Source organism: Myzus persicae, unplaced genomic scaffold, assembly GCF_001856785.1.
Source record: "Myzus persicae strain clone G006 unplaced genomic scaffold, MPER_G0061.0, whole genome shotgun sequence".
Classification (NCBI taxonomy): Eukaryota; Metazoa; Arthropoda; class Insecta; order Hemiptera; family Aphididae; genus Myzus; species Myzus persicae.
Genome location: NW_019104466.1, coordinates 570,441 through 589,699, shown reverse-complemented (window position 1 = coordinate 589,699; position 19,259 = coordinate 570,441). Strand labels below are relative to the sequence as shown.

The following is a 19,259-nucleotide window of genomic DNA, read 5'->3' as shown; positions in this document are numbered from 1 at the left end:
GTTAAAAATGCATACAATTTTGAAACTTTTACAACGATACACAAACCGCATACACTAATCAACGGTACGTTGATACTGACTCGTAGGTAAGTTACCTTATGTGACATTTATTGATGGCAAAAAGTTGTTCAATCTATAGAATTAAGAAAATATATACCTAATAATAATAAAATATAAACTATCCTTAGAAATACGTGCTGTCTTCTTCACTCAGAATCAAAACTCAACGCATTAATCTAACCTACTCAATGACGAGGTGCAATCGTAACGTATAGATATATCAACAGTTTAACGAGTTCTCAGGTTTTATGTTTTTGATTCAACTATTTCTAATGAATAAATTGTAGAAATCTAAAACAGAAAAACAGATATTAGGTTGCCTAAAATATTTAAATATTTTTTTTTTTTTATATTTGACTCTACAGTATCAAGAATCGAATCCGTTTATCATACGACATACAAATATTCTATTTCGTTTCATAGCGGGTACTGAGTAAGCACTAGGAATTCCAAACAAAAAGTATATACAATAAAATACTGTTGATAATGGCACTAAACAATAAGTCAAATACCTTACTCAAAGAAAATTACAAACTATTTATTTCAGTAATAACATAGTAATACATTATAGGTATATACTATTGTACATGCGTAACATATTTATCTTTTAAATTCTATACTTACTGAGTATTTTATTCAAAATAATTTTGAAATACATAAAATATGTAGTTAAAATAATCTGAAAATAACAATAATAATACACATTAACAATTTTTAGTTTTAGATTCTGAGAGGACGTATTGATATTTAATAACCTAAACTAAATTAACCTAAACAGGTAAAAACCTTCTCGTCTAAGTTTATAACATAATCTAAGTTATGTACATATACAGATACCTATGCGTTAAAACCTTTTGAATAAGATTTCGTCTATAAAACCTCGACGACTAGAAGACGCACCCACAGACGTCAAAGAAAATTGTAAAATGTCGTTTGAGTTTCGACTAATCGACGTTCCACTATTATACGTCTGTTACTGTCTCATTTTAACTCGCTCAAACGTGCCACGTCCAATCGTAAAACGGACAAACGTGTGCGCCCATATAAGACGTATCGACGTTTATATTATTACGAATGCGACTGAATATTTCGCGCGACAGATCTGCGGAAATGGTTTTGAGATGACCGCGGTGGAAATCGCATACCGCGCAGGTGCAGGACGAATTATTAATTATAACCGTAATGACCACAATGATGTTATCACGTATACCGATATATATATATATATATATATATTGCGCACGCATTAATATGCGATCGGCGGCCGTGTACGTCTGTTCTTTGTACAATACCCATCATATATTATATTATATATATTATATTCGAACGTGAGTCGTCGTGCCTTCCCATATCATACTTACTACTACTATTAGTATTATTATTATTATTGCACTGCAGCTGTACATTATACGCGAGTGTGCGCGCGTGTGGGTCGAAATCGTTTCCTACTTTTTGTTTCGCATTATTTGTCATCATCATCATTATTGTTATTATACATTTTTTTTTTTCATCTCGCCGCCGCCGCCGCTACAGCCGTGTGAATCCGTGATCACAATATACTATTATCACTGTTATTATTATTATTATTATTATTATTATTACTCGCCGGTGCTGCTGCAGAGACGAGGGAGACTGCTATGCGTCTGCACGATGCGCGTTGCACGGGGACCAGCGTATGCAATTTGACTACAACGCGAAGGGAAAGGGAGCTTCGGTGGCCGTGAGCGACGAGCGGATCCGCGCCTAGTGGCACCCGGCAAACGAACCGATACTCCACAGGCTGCAGTCATTGTTCGGTGCCCGTTGGCTCTATCTGTCCTGTTCTGGTCGAACACATTAACTGCAATATCGATACACGAATAATTGTGTGTGTATATATTAAATATATATCGCACGTGTTATGTGTATGTGTGTGCTTGCGCGTATTTTTCTTACATCGTATTGTATTATTGAATTTTAACGCAACACTGCTACGCACACGATATTATAGATTTTTTTACACCGGGACCGGGCCGGGCACCTGACGAACGTATCGACACGACGTTTCCCTCGCAGCGGAATCTCGCAGGCTTTTCTCGGGTTTTGTAGTTTTCATTTTTTTTGATTTTTTCCGTCACGCCGCTCGTAACATTGCACATCGTCGTTATATCGTTTGTTTTTCGCGAAGACTGCTGCAACGATATACTATAATATAACATAACAGTTATTATCGAAATCGTTATACATACCTACTCGTCTAGCGCGCGACATCGACGTCCGGACAACAACGTGAGTGTGCACATCTATATAATATACCTAATACGTACAATATTTTTATGTACCCACCTGCTCAAGTGATGATTGATTTTCCTACATGAATTTTTCACACACGGTAACACGGTCGTGTTCGTGTACCTTATGAGCTGTACCTGTACGTATATATTTATGACCATGCGGTTTGGTATACGATCGAGGACCTATGTCCTACTATAAAGTCCTATTTAGTGTGATTCAAAATATTTAAATGCGTAATATCGATTATACGTAATTTTTTTATAGTCAATACGAAAGTTACGGTCGCGCTCATCATACTGTATTGAGTCATAAATTGTGTGTAATCATTTGTATATGTTACACAGTTACAGTGTAGTATAGTGTACCTACGTAAACGGTGAAAGAGTAAATTGAAAGAAACTGCGGACGCCAATATCTTGGAAATATTTTTTTACATAATTATTACTCTGACTTAAATGCGTTATATTTGAAATAAAAAAAAACAGCGAGGTATTATGTCAAAATAGAATTGTATAATTTATTTATTCAAATATGATTTGTACGTTAAAAATTAATTTTTATTAGAAGTAGTTTTTTCTACTTAGCGTTTGGCACTTTTCAATGTTCAATCAAAACGATTAAGAGAACCACGTCTATGTAAATTATTGAATTTGTTCGTAGATATATGGAAAAAAATAATTTATTTTTTATGGTATTTAATTTAATTTAAATATCAACTTAAATAATATTTTGCAAGGGAATTTCTTTCAATCAATTTTGCTTATAAATGTGTCTTTAAAATATTGTATAGGTATAACGTTTATGTATTAATCATGCAAGTTATAATAAATATTATTCTTCGTAATATACAACATAGGTAAGTAAGTACATTACATTATGAACTTAACGAACGAATACTTTGAAAGTATTGAAAATAAGTTTATAATTCAGTAATATTTCAATAGTGTTCTGATTTAATGCTACAGTTCGCAATTTTTTCTTAAAAAATCTGCTAATATAAGTATGATAATAATATTATTACTTTACGTACACATTATAAAATTAGTAATAATAGTATAAGCTATAGTCATGATAGGCTTCATATTTTATTGTAATTGATAAAAATAAAAATAAAAACGGTATTTTGTATTAATACGTCATATTTTTTAAAATAAAGTTGTCAACGAGATTTATTATTTCTCGTAGAGTCTACGCGATCACCGACGTAGGTATTGAACGAAAGTAGTATTCTTGCGGTTCGCCTTGTAATATAAAATGCATTTTACATTAAATCGTTCCAATCGTCCGTTCGTAATACATAAGCGATCAATTATTTAGCAGTAAAAAAAAAAATAATAATGCATTATAAACATCACACGTGCGCTTAACTGACTATCGGTGTCTAATTTTTGTTGTAGAGCTTTGTGACAGCATATTATATAGAAACAATGGCACGAACATAGATTGTGCATCGGGATATCGGATATCTCCATTGGCTGTTTTTTTACTGTCTATTCTCTATTTTATTCGCCACCACTGCACGAGTTTGAAGGGGGACGGACGACATGGATCAAAGTCAGCGGAATTATTACAAAACGAACATAGCTGCTCTGAATTTGACCGCAGCTCTGGTGAAAAGTGAGCCGCTAAACGAGAAAGAGGACGACGCGAAATGGCCCTGTCTCGAAACGGTCAGCGGCAAAGGCTTGTCCACGGAGACGTCTTCCACAACCTCCAGAGGCGAAACGTCCAACGCGTCCAACCACAAGAGGAAACCGCTCTGCACCATAGGTATGTGTTGTGTATTATAGTTATTTTTGTTACTAAAATAGTAGAAAACCGTATATTATACCTACGAAAAATATTGCAAGCATGCGACGAGCACGAATAAAATATAATATGTAGGTTAGGTATTACGCTCAATAACGTATAGGTATGGTGTAAAATGCAATAATAATCCGAAAAGAAGTTTGTTTTTTTTTTTGTCCTATTTTCGTATAAAATAATATGACATATTATATAGTGACGGAACACGATAATATCGTGTAACACTAGCTGGTACTAGAATTCGAATCCTTGCAGTAGACGTCAGAGTGTCAATGATCAGGATTTCAAATCGAATCGATCACCCAGCGTGTTATGTGGGAGACTTACGAGACTAACGAGACCTACGGCTCATTCGCATGCGATCAAAGTTCTCTTTTGAGCCTTTCAAACTTTAGTTTAAGGACAATATTGTTTTGCGTCTTATCAATTTAGTCAATTATTGAGCCAGATACGTAGTTTATAATAGTTGTTAATTTTTTTGATAACGAACCTCGTTAATTGATCATTATTGGGGTACCACGATTTTATATGATTTTTTTATATTATTGTTCTTAAATATCAGATTTGTAAAAAAAGGAAAATATTTATAAAGTTGGCGATGATATATCAGGGCTCAATATTCGTTGTTTGTCGACTTTCTTTTAACGTCTAAACGTCATAGTATATTGTTATCAATATCTTGATCATCATCTTTTTTTTTTTTCAAAGTAGAAATAAATGTTTTTATATTATTTACATAATAATAATACATATTTTTCATTATTTTATCACTCATACGATTTAATGATTTTTGTGGTGAAACAAGCCTTTTGGTGACTAATACCTTATAATTTAAATAAGTACTTACGTACCTATGGTTAAAACATTCAACCATCTTTTGAACATTCAGTTTCACCATGCATCAAGGTTGTATGGTGTTCTTTAAACCACGTCCATAAAGACCACAGAGGGTAAAATTATGGTTCAATAAAATTTCTATTTTAACCCAATTCCAAACTTACGTCATATTATATAGGTACAAACTAATTTACTATAAAATTTATTTCAAGTGTATTTTAATGAGAATATAATAACAGAGTAGGTCTGCGAATATCCCAAAATTTTAAAATTAATTATGTGTATTTAATTGTTTCTAAATAAATAAATTTCTTACTGGGCAGTGCGTATGATAAACAGCAATTTCCAAAAAAACTAAAATTAATTGTTTTACTTTTTATACTCTATTACTTTTTAAATTAATTTTTATAAAAGTTTAAAAAATAAAATGAAAGATTATAAACGCATTATTATTTCAACTAAAATATCCCTTTTTTTATCCCATAATAAACAATTAGTTTGTTTCAAAATGAAATTCAACAACGTGATTATTTTTCAAAATAGCGCATTTTATTCAGCCGTTTTTTAAACAAAATAATTATATCCGAGAAAGGTCATCGCAACAGATTAAAAAAAAAACATCGTGTACTATTAAGTAACATTTCAAAGTGATAATAATAATATGATTCTTATACATTATAATATTATTTAGTCATACTATTTTGCATTTCACATTTTGCTAAAAACCTACTACTATAGGTGATAGGAATTTTTCACCAATCTTAAAAAGAAGCGGTCAGCCTTGGTAATCGGTTTGTTTTTAGTATTGCGTATGCGATAGAAATTGAAACTAAATCAACCTTGCATCCCACCGGTTCCCAAACAAGCCGAATTAACAATTGCAACTTGTTTATTGGGTTAAATGAAATCGCTAGCATATGGGAATTAAAATGATAGGTAGGTATATTAAACAACGAATAGAAATTATACAGCCGTCGATACTCTATAGAAAGCTATAACTGCAGCAATTATCCACCTAGTGATTTATTCACTGTACGTAATCGTAATTACTAATTGTTTAGAAATATAAATATTTTAAATTGTATTTTTATAGTTTGGAACCCACACCAACGCAACATAATATAGTTATTTAAGTATTTAAATAATACAAAATATTTTATCGTAGTATAATATTATTGTGTTACTAGTTGTACCCAGTTAAATTTGCAGTTTTAGTTTGTGTAACTTAACTTCATAAAAATGGTGTAACCTAAATAATGAAAACTACTTATTTACAAAAATGTACCTCCATTACATTAATTAAAGTATTGAAAGAGTTTATGAAAGTAAAACTATGAAAAAATTGTGATAAATATTAAGAAATTGTTATAACCTCTCGAAATGTCTAAATAGTAATTATACGTTTGATGCGTGATGATTAGCATTACATTTAATACATAAATTCAGTATACTTATAAGTATTGCAAAAATTACAAAAAATTTAAATTTAAAAGTTAAAATAGATCAAACATATGGACCGTTACTTGGAATAAAACTCTTAAATTATTTATTTGTTTTTAATTTGGAATTGTTATGAATGGAAAATAAGAATTATTTCTATTATTCCATTGACAATAAAAAAAAATAATAAACCGATGAAATGGTGTGGTACCTAAAATTATGTAAACGTTTGTTGAACAAATATACAAGATAGGGCAAAAATAGAAGATAAATGATCAAATTAAAACTTAATAAATAAAGTAGTAGCTACGGTAATTATTATATCTTTATACTCGTATTTAAGTACTTACCAAATGCTCGAACACATAAGTAAATTACTAAGATATAAATTTATATTTAAAAAATAATAATTTTTAACACACACATTAGACATAAAATTTAAAATTTAAAATAGAAAAATATTACCTTAAACAATATAAGCATTTCGATTTTCGATAAATATGAATAAGGCACTATTAAAGTGCGAATCGAATGTAGATTTAATGAGGTCGTGTTCCTAAACGCGTTACGGTTTGCTCGGGAAAATGCAAAAATAGTTACATAAATATTGTAAGCGTAGTTTGATTTGATAATATTTTGTTGTTATTTCATCAATGTCAAGGTGAATGCAAACACGATTTCATCGAGCTAAAGACCGAAATAAAAAAGTAGAAGATGTAATCATGATAGCTATATTATTCAATGTTCGTATAATATTACAAGTTCCGTTTATTTTATTGACTCGTTGCAACAAACAAAATAATGCATTTCCTATAATCACGTGAGCATTGTTCTGCGAGCAAGGCTTTACGTATTATATTTAATTATTATTACTTAAACAATGAAAAAAAATATTACATTTTTGTAGGTATACAGTGTATAGTTATGTTTTTTTTTTTTACTCATTAACAATTATTATTATTATAGTTGGAGACGATAAAATGTTAATAATTATAGCCCGTCTCTGATTTTATTGCATGGTGTGCTAACTGTATCACTTACTAGTTTGTTGAACTCAAAAAAATAAATCGAATGATGGGCTCCGGTAGTCGATATCTTGGTCCGAGTGACCAATCGTCACTGTCCACACTGTCTGTAGATTTAATGATTTAATATGGTCAAACATAAAGGAATCGTTAAAATTGAGTTCCTACGCAGTAAAACACACGAAATAAGATATACAAATGTTATCATTACGTATACATTTTAAGTAATACATCACATTAAAATTTAAAAAATGCATTCATTGCACAAATTACACTGTCCATAAAAGGTAATAATAATACACACTACACACATAATTCCAACGTGCAATGTGCGTGTTATTTTGTGTAATTGGGGAAAATGAGATGCATATAACATTTTTTTTTCATATTTCTATCTTAATGCAATATGTAATGTGGAAATTCACTTAAGCCATGCGTATACTGTACACTGCACAAGCCAATTTATTACGCAGACGGAGCATTATTAAGATCTTAATGTGTCTATGATTATTATTTATTACGAAAAAACTAATAGTTTTTATGTCAACATAGTAGAACATAATCTGCGTAATGTCTACATGTTAACTGCTATAGGTACGGTATTTCAAGTCAATCGATGCATAATATTTAACATAAAATCCAATGTTACTGTGGAGTATTATTTTAACAGTGAAATTGTGATCCGCAACAAGTCCGACGCGTTATACCTACTGTTTTGGAAAAACTCGCTTTCCTTCTTATGTATGCGCGTGACGAATGATTGAAAATATAAAATAAAAACCAGGACAGCCGCTCTGCTGTATAGTAGGTTTATTAGGTTTCGATTGTAGGTACCTCGACAGTCGCCATTGAGTATAGGTCACTGCTGTAATGAACGTGTTAAATTCAATGATACATTATTGCGGTTCTGAGCGGAGACGGACACGCCGCCGCCGTACCTACTTATGTAACTACCTAGGTACTTATTAGTAATTTGTTTTTCTATTAGTAATACAGAAGGTTCAATTAATTATTGCCAAACATATTATCGTACATCCTATATTATAGTTATTATGAGATTATATCACATACCTATTATGTTGGTATTAACTCATAAGTGTAATATGTATATCCTATTAGAACAGTGTGAATATGTGAACATAGATGAATTAAAACAAGCCTGAATATATTTTTTAACTCGTTATTTATCATTGCTGCTTAAATGTCTAACTATCTAATCGTCAACGTTTTAACTTCAAATACCTATAAAAATGAACTGTATGAATGTATTTTACTTAGATTACTGAAAAAAAGTTAAAACCAACCACTTGTATTACATTTTCAGACTTAGTTATACAAATTGAAAACATTATGAATTTATAACTATAGAATAATTTGCAAAATGTTCGCGATTTTGATGCATTTTGACAACATTTGAACATCAAAACGCTCATTAATGGACTTATGAATAATATGTTTGTTCTATATTTGTTTAATATTTATTAATGAATAACTTATAAGAAACCTGGTATTTGAAGTGTTCACTCTTTTTGATACAGAAAAAAAACAGTAAAACATTAATCGAAAAAAAATCTATTATTTCAAATGCCTACAAATAGCCCTGGAATATATAGGTTGAAAATTATGCTATTATTTCAAGAAAATGATACTATAAATGTTTTGTAAAAATTTCATATATTTATCAACAATTATTATTTTTATTATTATTTTTTTAGTTTCTCCCGATTATTTTAAAAACTACTTGAAATTATTTGCTTCACCCAAAACCCGTAAATACCGATCGGACAAAATTTCCTCCCGTAACCACCCTTATACAGTTGAACATTATTGAAGCATTTTTATTTTTCACTGCTTCAAAAGACTATGACAAACACAAAAAAATAACACACGTCATTATAAAACCATTAACCAACACAAATTCATTGCTCATTCGCTTCACTGTGCAGAATCTTAAACGACGTTTTCATTGCCATATTTATTGTAATTTGTCTCGGGACTTTTGGAAGTACCCACTGTCCTCCACGCAGACATTGCACAATCGCTCACACCTGTGAATGTCGGTAAATACCCTCAAAAACAATAACTAATGAGTAATAACAACAGGTCCGGCGGCGTCCGGGTATTTCCAAAACCAAACAGCCGCGACCGAGTAAATACAGACCAGTGACACCACCCACATTATAATATCGTCTCCGTTGTACTATAACTTGTTGAGCATTAAACGCCCTAATGCAATATCATTCGGTACACAAAAATAACAATATAATATACCCGCGTCGCGATATATTAGGCATACCTACAGCTCAGGAAACGACGACCACGTCAGTGGTTTTTGAAGTTTTCACGATTACATTAATTCATATCGCCGCAGCCGATATCCCACCCGCGGCAGTCTCGTGTTAATAATAATATTGTGTACCTATACCTACCATACGAATATAATATAGTATCACTTGTCTGTCTTGTCACGTGTCCGCCGGGCCGACCCGAATTTCAATGGACTCTCCCGCGGCCTGCGGTTCGGCCGGTGACTAAGTTCACGGATCTACAACGACTACTATAATATATACTCGAGTGCGTCAATAGGATCCTCTATACATAATGTTCTATTCTATAATATATTATCGTTATTATTATTATTATTATTATTATATATATTGTACATGCGGGACGGCCGTACGTTCGCTGAATCCTTAATGCATCTCCTCCGCCGCCGCCGCCGCCGCCGCCGCTGTTATCCGTTTTGTTTTAACGTTGACCAACTGTTGACCTTGCGGACGAATGAAGACGTGTGTGTGCTCGAACACTTTAACGCTACCGCGGATCTCCCCGAGTGTGTGCCCGGGGAAGTCAACATCGCGTCGACCGTCTGCGCGGCACAAGCGACCACCGTCGTCGACGTCGTCTTCGATTCCACTCTACGACACGTATAGGTATACCACCTACCTAGGTATTAGGTACCTCCAACGCCTACTGCAGACGGAACTCGTAATGATCGCGTCTACGGGAAAATGTAAAATATTATTATCGACTGGGCGACTTACCGGTATAATATTATAATCGGTATGATAATAAGACGTACATGACTACTGCGGTTGTATATCGATGATATCTATATTTTTTTTTTTTTTTTATTCGACGAATCCTGACATTGTTAATGAAAAATAGTAGTTCCACTTTGTGCAGCTCGATTATAGTTTCACATTTTGAATGCCTAGTTCAAAACTCGTTTCTGTACTGGTTACGCATCAGACAGTTTTAAAAACCATTAGGCAATTGTACATCATATTATTAACGGACCTAAGATGCGGTGAAATAAATGCAACTGACTGCAATATAATATACGTATATATTTGTATTCATTAGTATCGTTATGTCCGATTTATGATTATTTTTTAGCAGCATACGTATACAGTGTGTACGTCGACGAATCACCGTGCCAAAATAAGTTCCAAAAAATAACAAATTCCAAAATGTGTGCACGGTTTTTGAGGTGGATCTGTGGTACGTCACCTACCTATATTACCCAAGTCCTACGCCAACTGCCGCCAGAACAAATAATATATTCTGATCGTCTACAACACTATATATAATTCAACAATTGACTATGACACAGCTTACTGGGATTTTCAATATTATGATATCAGTATCAGTGTATCACTGCAGTTGTTATACAAATCGTCATTGCAGTTGTATGCTATTCTCCCGAGGGCTTTTATTCAACAAATTCGGCCAATGTCGATGAAAAATTGAAGTTCTGCTTTGCGCAGTTCGACCAATTTCACATTTTGAATGCCTCGTTCAAAACTAGTTTTTTTTCTGGGCACGAATTATGCGGTTTTAAACACTATTAGGTATTAACCGTACTCCGAAGTTAAGGTGCGGTGAAGTATAGGTAACTGACAATATAATATTATATATTTTTATTCATTAGTGTCACAATATCCGATTATTATATTATCGTAATTTTTGAACTATAGGTAAACAAATAATCGCCTCAAAAATAGGTTCCAAAACAAAACGAATTCCAAAATGTGTGGACGGGTATTTGCGATTGGACCCAGATAATTCGTCGGTTGATGACCCATTGGACTAGTCCCCTATCTTTCTACATAGTTACACAATATCCGGAAATAAAAATACACGCACAGAGTTTTTCTTTAAATCAGTTGGCTAGTTGGCAGTATCTAAACGTACTTTTAATTAACTATTACGCCGTTGTCTTATTCGTTGTGACATCCCAATTTCAAAATTCCGTAATTCTGCTTTTAAAGTATCTCTAGTCAAACGATACGCGAACACGCTTTGCCAAAAAATAAATTACGTTCGGGATATTTACAATGGACCGGTAGAGCTAAATACAATAATTAATATCAGAAAATTCAAAATACATTAACATGGTATATACGAGCCTGTGCAACACTGATTTCAGTAATCTATGAGACATATAGGCCGACTGACTAACAGCGTCGTTTTATTGAAAATGTTAACGTTTAAAATGTAAGTATAGCGGTGTTTATAAATTATTTTTTTTGTTTCATTTTTAATTAATGTCATGTAATGTATTGAGTGTTGACGTTTCATAACGTAGGTACACTAGTCGATTTAAAAATTTCACACATTTACACTTTACAATAGATTCATATATACGTTATCCTCACACCGCATACAGGTATCACTAAACATTACCGCACCATATTTTAACGTATTATTTATATTATTATTAAACACACCACTAACCGCAAACCGTTGTTTTCATCTCACGTATTGCCTGAACAAATGTCAACAGTTTTTAATGCCGTCATTTCTATAAAATATACTTAATTATAAATTACAGGATTTTCATCGGTTAACACGTCATGCGTGCTTAATATATGTACATATAGGCACTCTTAAAATGTATATACCTACGTACGTGTATACTACTACTGAAGTTTTTTTTCTCTTAAATTATAATTGATATTATTGTTTGCTACCTGTGACGTATCTAAGGAAATAATAAGCCACGTCATGAGGAAATATTGAAATTTATTGATGTTTCGCGCAAATTGAAGGCCGCGAGGACGTGAGTTATCTATAATATCCCAGGGATAGACATTTATTCCTTTTTGTAATAATTAACACGTTTTCAGGAAACATTAATAATCAATACGAAACTGCAGTGATTTTAAAATACGTATTTTTTTATTTGTCTGTAATAATATAAACATTTGTTTTTTTCTATTCTTACACTGGGTCAATAACCTAGATATTTTAATACAATTTATTGTTGTTATTAATATTGTAATAAAATATTATATAGTGTTAATGGTCCAGTCATCGGAACCGAATTCGTATAATTATTAATAAAAAAAAATGCATTTTTTATTAAACGATTCAATTAATTTCATGTCTTAAGAATATTGTAAATGGAACGGATCGCACTATAGTAGTTAGTTATAGAACGTCTATTTTTAGTGTCCTGCGCAGCTGTTGCATTACATATTATATGATATGTATTATTGTGCTTAAATTAAAAAAAAAATCACTTGTGCAGTTTGTCGGGCGATTTCTTGTTACAATAGTTATAGCGGGTTGGAGAACTTCACCATACTGAATTAAATAGTTGTCATTTTACATTATTTTTTGTATTACATTTTAATTTTTGGGCCATTCGAAATGACGCTTGTTTTTAAACTTTTTTTGGTTCGAAATCATTTTAATAATATATCGGTTATAATAATACTCGCATGACGCGTATATGTGATGCCGGAATGGAAGAAAACGGCCCACCGGGATTTCAATTCGTCTATCGGTATTTCGTGAGTGGTGAGTGATAAAAATAAACTTTGGTCTTTAAATATCGCCGCAAAAAAAAAAATAAATAAAAAAGTCTCATGCTGGCAGATCCGGTAACTTTGATGGTTAATTAATGTCACCATACATATTATAAAGCAGCCACAAAACTATAATTTTTTTTTTTTTTACGAAAAGCTTCTTTAAAAAAAAACCTCGTTGTGCATCGTCGCAACTATTCGTGTGCTTAGTAAATGACATATGGTTAAAAATACGATACCGAAATACGAGGTGGTGCACTATGTACACGCTTATACCTAGCACAATGTCGCAGACAATATTCGACACACCCTGTACAAACGATAATATAAATACGGTGACGGAAAAACTCTGTTTTCGACCGTTTGTCATGCTGCAGCTGTACGATAATAATATAATATTATAATGATATTTATTTTACAACTATGTAATATTATTATAATACGTTTTCGGAGAATATTGACATATTATTATTACACACATTTAAACCTAGGTATAACGATGAGACGGAGGTGGGTAACCAGCTATACCTGCTTTGATCAGGTACTCGTATATTATCGTTCGTACTCTGCTGCGATGGTATATAGTGGACACATAGAATATTGATTTTATTCGAATCATAATATATTCCTTCGACTAATTGAAGAGAAACAAAAGACAAAAGTTTAATTGATATGAAATCGATTTTTTTCTCACGGAAACATAATACAAATTAATATTTAACTATGATGTACGTAACACGGTTCCGAGAAGGTTGAATTTTCCAGTATGTGTGTGTGTGTGTGTGTGTGTGTGTGTGTGTGTGTGCAGTATTGGAATATTTAATTAATTCAAACGTCGTCTTGAAGAACGCACGCACGTCATAGATTTTGGCTGGTATAACGTATATGTATATGTATAGAAGGTTGAAACCATAAACGAGTGCAATCAATTTCTAAAGTACCTACCTACATGTAGGTATGGTTTTTGTCTAAAACAGACTTTTGCATTCGTGGAATGCAACATGTGGTTTTTTTATAACATACGCATAGCCGCATAGGCACGCGGAAACCTATAAAAAAATTAATAGTACTTATTAGCATTTTTTATTATTTTAATATGTTAAAATCGATGGTACTAAGTATTAATCATAATTTTACATAATACATTATATTATATTCATATATTAATTAAACATATTTATGACGTGCTGCTGTAATAAGCTTTCAGGTATACAAACACTTTGCAGTATGTACGGTGTCCGATACTCACTGACTATATAGTGCCTTTAAGGAAAACGGTTTTACTATAAATACAAGATGTTAATATTAAACATTGATTTCGCCATTGCCGAAGATCGGGGTTTTCTATGCTTTCAACGTATACAATAAATTTTTTTTTAAACTATTGTATCCTGGAAATTTCTATAATGGTACAAGCCACGGTGTATACTTTCATCTATGCAAGCAGGCCTATCAAATACTCAAGTTTCACGATTTCGTTTCAAACCATCGACTAATGCCTAATGTTTATTTTAAAAAAAAATTCAAAAGGAGTAAACACCATAGACATTTGCTGGCTTACATTCCTCTCTGGACACGCTAAATATGTTAGTAGATTTCCACACTCCACCGTCTGATTTATCGGTCTGTAAATTTATTGCTAACTCATCACTTTAACGCAAACACTGTTTTTATTTACAAGAATAGATGGTATTCTATTAAAGTAAATAATTTCGTAGATAACACTTTATATTATAGTATAATATGTGTTCATCATCATCGCGAATGTACAATATCTTGTCTGAGCGTAAAATATCTTGTCTACATAATATTGGATTAATTTTTTTAATATTACCTGATTTCCTTTAGTCTTAAACGTCGTGCAGCGTAAAATAAAAAAAATTACAACGATTTAACTTAAATTCTTGAACAGAGGAGTTCTCTCAACGATTGCCGTTTTTGGAGTAAGTAAACAATACTATCTATGTATTCAATGTATCATAGTACCGAGTGACCGAGCTCAGCTCAGGTTAAGTTTTAAAAAATGTATATATTTGTTTGTTAATGTTAAAATTAAAAACTATAATTTTATGATTAAGCTCAAATTAGGTGTGCAATGTGTCGTCCTATTTGGGGGGCGACATTGCCCAAAATGTCTAGGCTTTAAAATGTTAGATTTTATAGAAGTAGAAGAAAATGTTCAGGAAAAATGTTATACTGCAAAATAGAAAATAATCCAATTTCGGAAATAACATTAAACTTCTTCCTATTTATACTTTTTTTTTTTTTGAAAACGAAGCCTTTTTTAGAAAAAATGAAAATTATCACGGTTGCCGAAGTGACTGAGTTCTGTTTCTGTTGTTTAACGTAACTCGGAAACGTGAATTTTCTCGGAATCGAGACCTTCGCTCCTCGCTCCGATGAATTCCTTGCATCAAAAATCCTCTGCGCAAGAAATTTTGACGAAATTCTTGGAGCCGAAAAAAACGTACAAGTACACACTCAATTATTTTTCTGTTAATGCAAAAATAGAGGATTGCGGGGGTGTACGTTTTTATGGATTGTATCATACTCGAATAGTGTATGTGGCTAGCAAAATATACGGATATGTTGTGTGCTATAATATTAGGCCGCGATTCTATAGAATATATTTATAATCATAATATACGAGAATGGGTAGCCGAGTACAATGTACACAGGTACGTCCGGGACAAGGCTACGTGTTTTACAATTTAATTTATTTGTGTTTAATACCATATACGCGGTCTTGCGACGTTTCCGATTTCGCATTCGTTCATCCCATGTAACAAATTGAAACGGAATGGTACAGGATGGCAGCACCCAAAGTGTTGAAAACATCACACACGTGATGCTGAGGCAGACGCGCATGACGGGTTAGGTATACTTGCCTTATAGCCGCTGAATACCTCTAGTAGGCACAACACTGTACACATCCTCAGCACGATTTCGCGTACCCAGATTTGGTCGGATAATGATTCACATATCATGACAGTACGGCGTGCGCAGCTCTGAAACAATAATAATATAATAAAATTCAATATATAGGCACGTCCTTGCGCCGCACAATATTCCGTATTACCAGGCGACTACATACCTAGTGTGTACGATGTGCGTATACATATTGTGCCCGTACATATTTCACTCGTACATAACAATATGAAATAAAATATTCGAATTCGTCCTTTTCCTATACGCAGGTACACAATAATAGGCAATAGGTATATTATTATTATACTATGTAGACATATACGACTGGCTATTACTACAGTGCGGTCTGCCACGCGTGTTGCGCAATTATTGTCATTATTACTTATCCGCGTGGCGAAAATATCATTAAAAACTATGACCGTTGCCCGAAAAATAAAGTAAAGTTCCTGTTCTTTTATATTAAATATTATGATTTATTTTATTATTATTATTATTATTATTATTATTATTATTATAGGTATATATATAGGTGCAATCATACTCAGCTTACGAAAAAGGTTAAGGCCATGGATGTTATATATACATGTATATATATAATAGAATAACATATTAGGTGCCTACATAAATGCCTCATAGAACTATAAAGATGTGCGTATACGCGATTTGTTCGTGACCTTAACACTTTGACACTACGCGTTTAGGTTTTGGCGTTGGAAATCTGAGTGCGTATACACGTCGTCATTGATATTGCCTAGCTACCCATATTGTGGCCGTAGTGGGATATGATAAAAAAAACTAATTTAATTTATTTTAATGCCTTATAATTAAGATAACATCTATTAAACGGACGTTAATCATAAGTGTTTTCTCGAATTTGATCACGGTCAATCGCAATAATAACAGCCAAAATCTCTGAACACCGCTTATTGCAGGCCGTGTCATCCTTATTAACGTACCATAATAATTCAAATTAGTAGTAAATACTAAATAGTAATATAATATAATGAATGACGATATACTGTACAACCATAATGTGTACTTCAAGCGCTACACAAAGCCTCGATACGAATACGAATATTGTCGGCCCTTGACCGACTGATGGATCGATCGACTAAAAGGCCATAAATAATAATCTTGTAACTAATTGCAGATGCACCGTATTATATCGTGCATACAAATGGATGTCCGCATTATATTATCAGCCTTGAACACGTTGATAATAATATTATTACTCTCCGAAATCGTTGTGCGCCTATTATAGACTTCAAGACCTTTGGCTAAGACAAAGTATAACTTTGATGACATTACCTTTGACATTATTATGGCCGTGCATCTGTATTCAAATCACCACCCAAGTAGTCGTTATCGTTGTTCATTTTCAGATGCAATCGCCGAGAAAATGTAATAAATATATAGGTACATAAATTATATTGTACAATAATAATTAATATTCAATTCATATTTCGACACCTGTATTGTACGCCAATATACGTCATTGTGCGTACGTATACCTATACATGGCTTGTAATGGTGATGGCATCCATTCAAGCGGTGTCAAGTGAAAATTAATACAATTAAAAAGAATATCTATATGAGAACACAAATCAATTGGTAAATGCTAAATGCTTCGGATAAAATGTCTTTTTTTTTAACAACAATGAGATGTCAATCACCATGCTCCTCGTATCAATGAGTCTTGTAAGCGGTTAATTTAAATATAAGAACAAATAATATGAACAATGAAGTATAAGCACGAGCCTTGTCTGAGAGGTACTCGAAGAATAAGATATTATTTTCTTTAGCGTCCTTAATTGTTACAAGGATTCTGCACAAGTTGGCCTATGGGGTAACAAGTATAGCGTTGAATATTATACATATTATTATAAATTATAATTACTTATATACCTATGGTAACCATTTGGGATACCCTTCACGTTATACTGTGTAGCAATTATCATGATTGTAGTTACATTTTTCGAATACGTGCTTGATGAAGTCATTAATTTGTTACATTATCAAATGGTTTTTTGTTATTACTATTATTATTATTATTATTTTTATTATTTATTGTGTGCACATCGCCCGTCTATATACATATAGATTATAGATATATATATATATATAATACACATAGTTCGATGACCATTACGACGAATGAGTCTGTTTACTTTGCCATAATACAATAAATCTCTGTATATTAATTACCGAACAAATGACTTTGATCATGATACATATATTTTTTTATTACACATTGTCGTTTGCTGACCGATTAGTCGTAATGTTTACGCTTAACGAACCCAATCAAAGTCAATCGTTTTCAACTAAGGTCAATGCGTTTTAAAATGACTCGGTATAAAAAATCCAACCGAAATATTTATCGTTTACCCCTCACTCTCTTATAGTGTAAGTATAATGTTCTATTATACACGGTTATTTTTCTTTTGTTGACTATGACTGTGTGAATTCCATTCATAAAAATAAATAATCATACATATAGTACTATTAGTTGTCAAATAAAAATAATCTACCTAATGCATTTACGTTTTAAACATTTGTATTTTATTCGAATTTATTTTTTAAAATAGTAAAAAAAAAAAAACAATTAATAGGAATACTTACCTATATTAAGATCGATGTTTTAATATCACTGATTACAATTATTTACAATTAATCTAGATAGGTACCTATTTCTTACAGTCGTTTTTCGTGTCTCATTGTACGATTAAATCATACACAGGCACCTGCACTAGTGCACTATAAGTACCTCCTAATAGTAATTATAATTAAAATGATTTGTTACAATTTTTATTTGTACATACAATTGTCTATATTATACTGCATACAGCAATACGAGTGTATTGGTAGTTGGTGCATACGAATATTTAACTATGCAGATAATTTTCCTCGCATTTCAAAAACTTTGATTTAAAAACCTATTTAAGATTTCATGCCTACTATATAAAATCAATTTCTAATTTCTATTAACGCCGCAGTATATCATACACAATATTTATACATTTTTTTTACCAACTGATTAACTATTATAAATATTTCCTCTTTCGTTTCATAAAGT

At 32.2% G+C, this 19,259-nt stretch overlaps 1 protein-coding gene across 2 annotated transcripts in view; it reads left to right on the top strand.

Moving 5' to 3' along the window:
• Positions 1-1,829: 1,829 nt before the first annotated feature.
• The window catches only part of LOC111042363 (scavenger receptor class B member 1-like), a 41,880-nt gene continuing 24,450 nt past the window's right edge, over positions 1,830-19,259 (top strand). Inside the window, exons 1-2 of one of the 2 annotated variants that reach the window (XM_022326951.1) lie at positions 1,830-2,328; positions 3,732-4,104. In XM_022326951.1, the coding sequence (XP_022182643.1) occupies positions 3,879-4,104 (226 nt within the window). In that variant the 5' untranslated portion in view covers positions 1,830-2,328; positions 3,732-3,878. Of the gene's footprint in view, positions 2,329-3,731; positions 4,105-19,259 lie in introns of those variants that run through there. The other variant, XM_022326952.1, reaches the window with a different exon arrangement.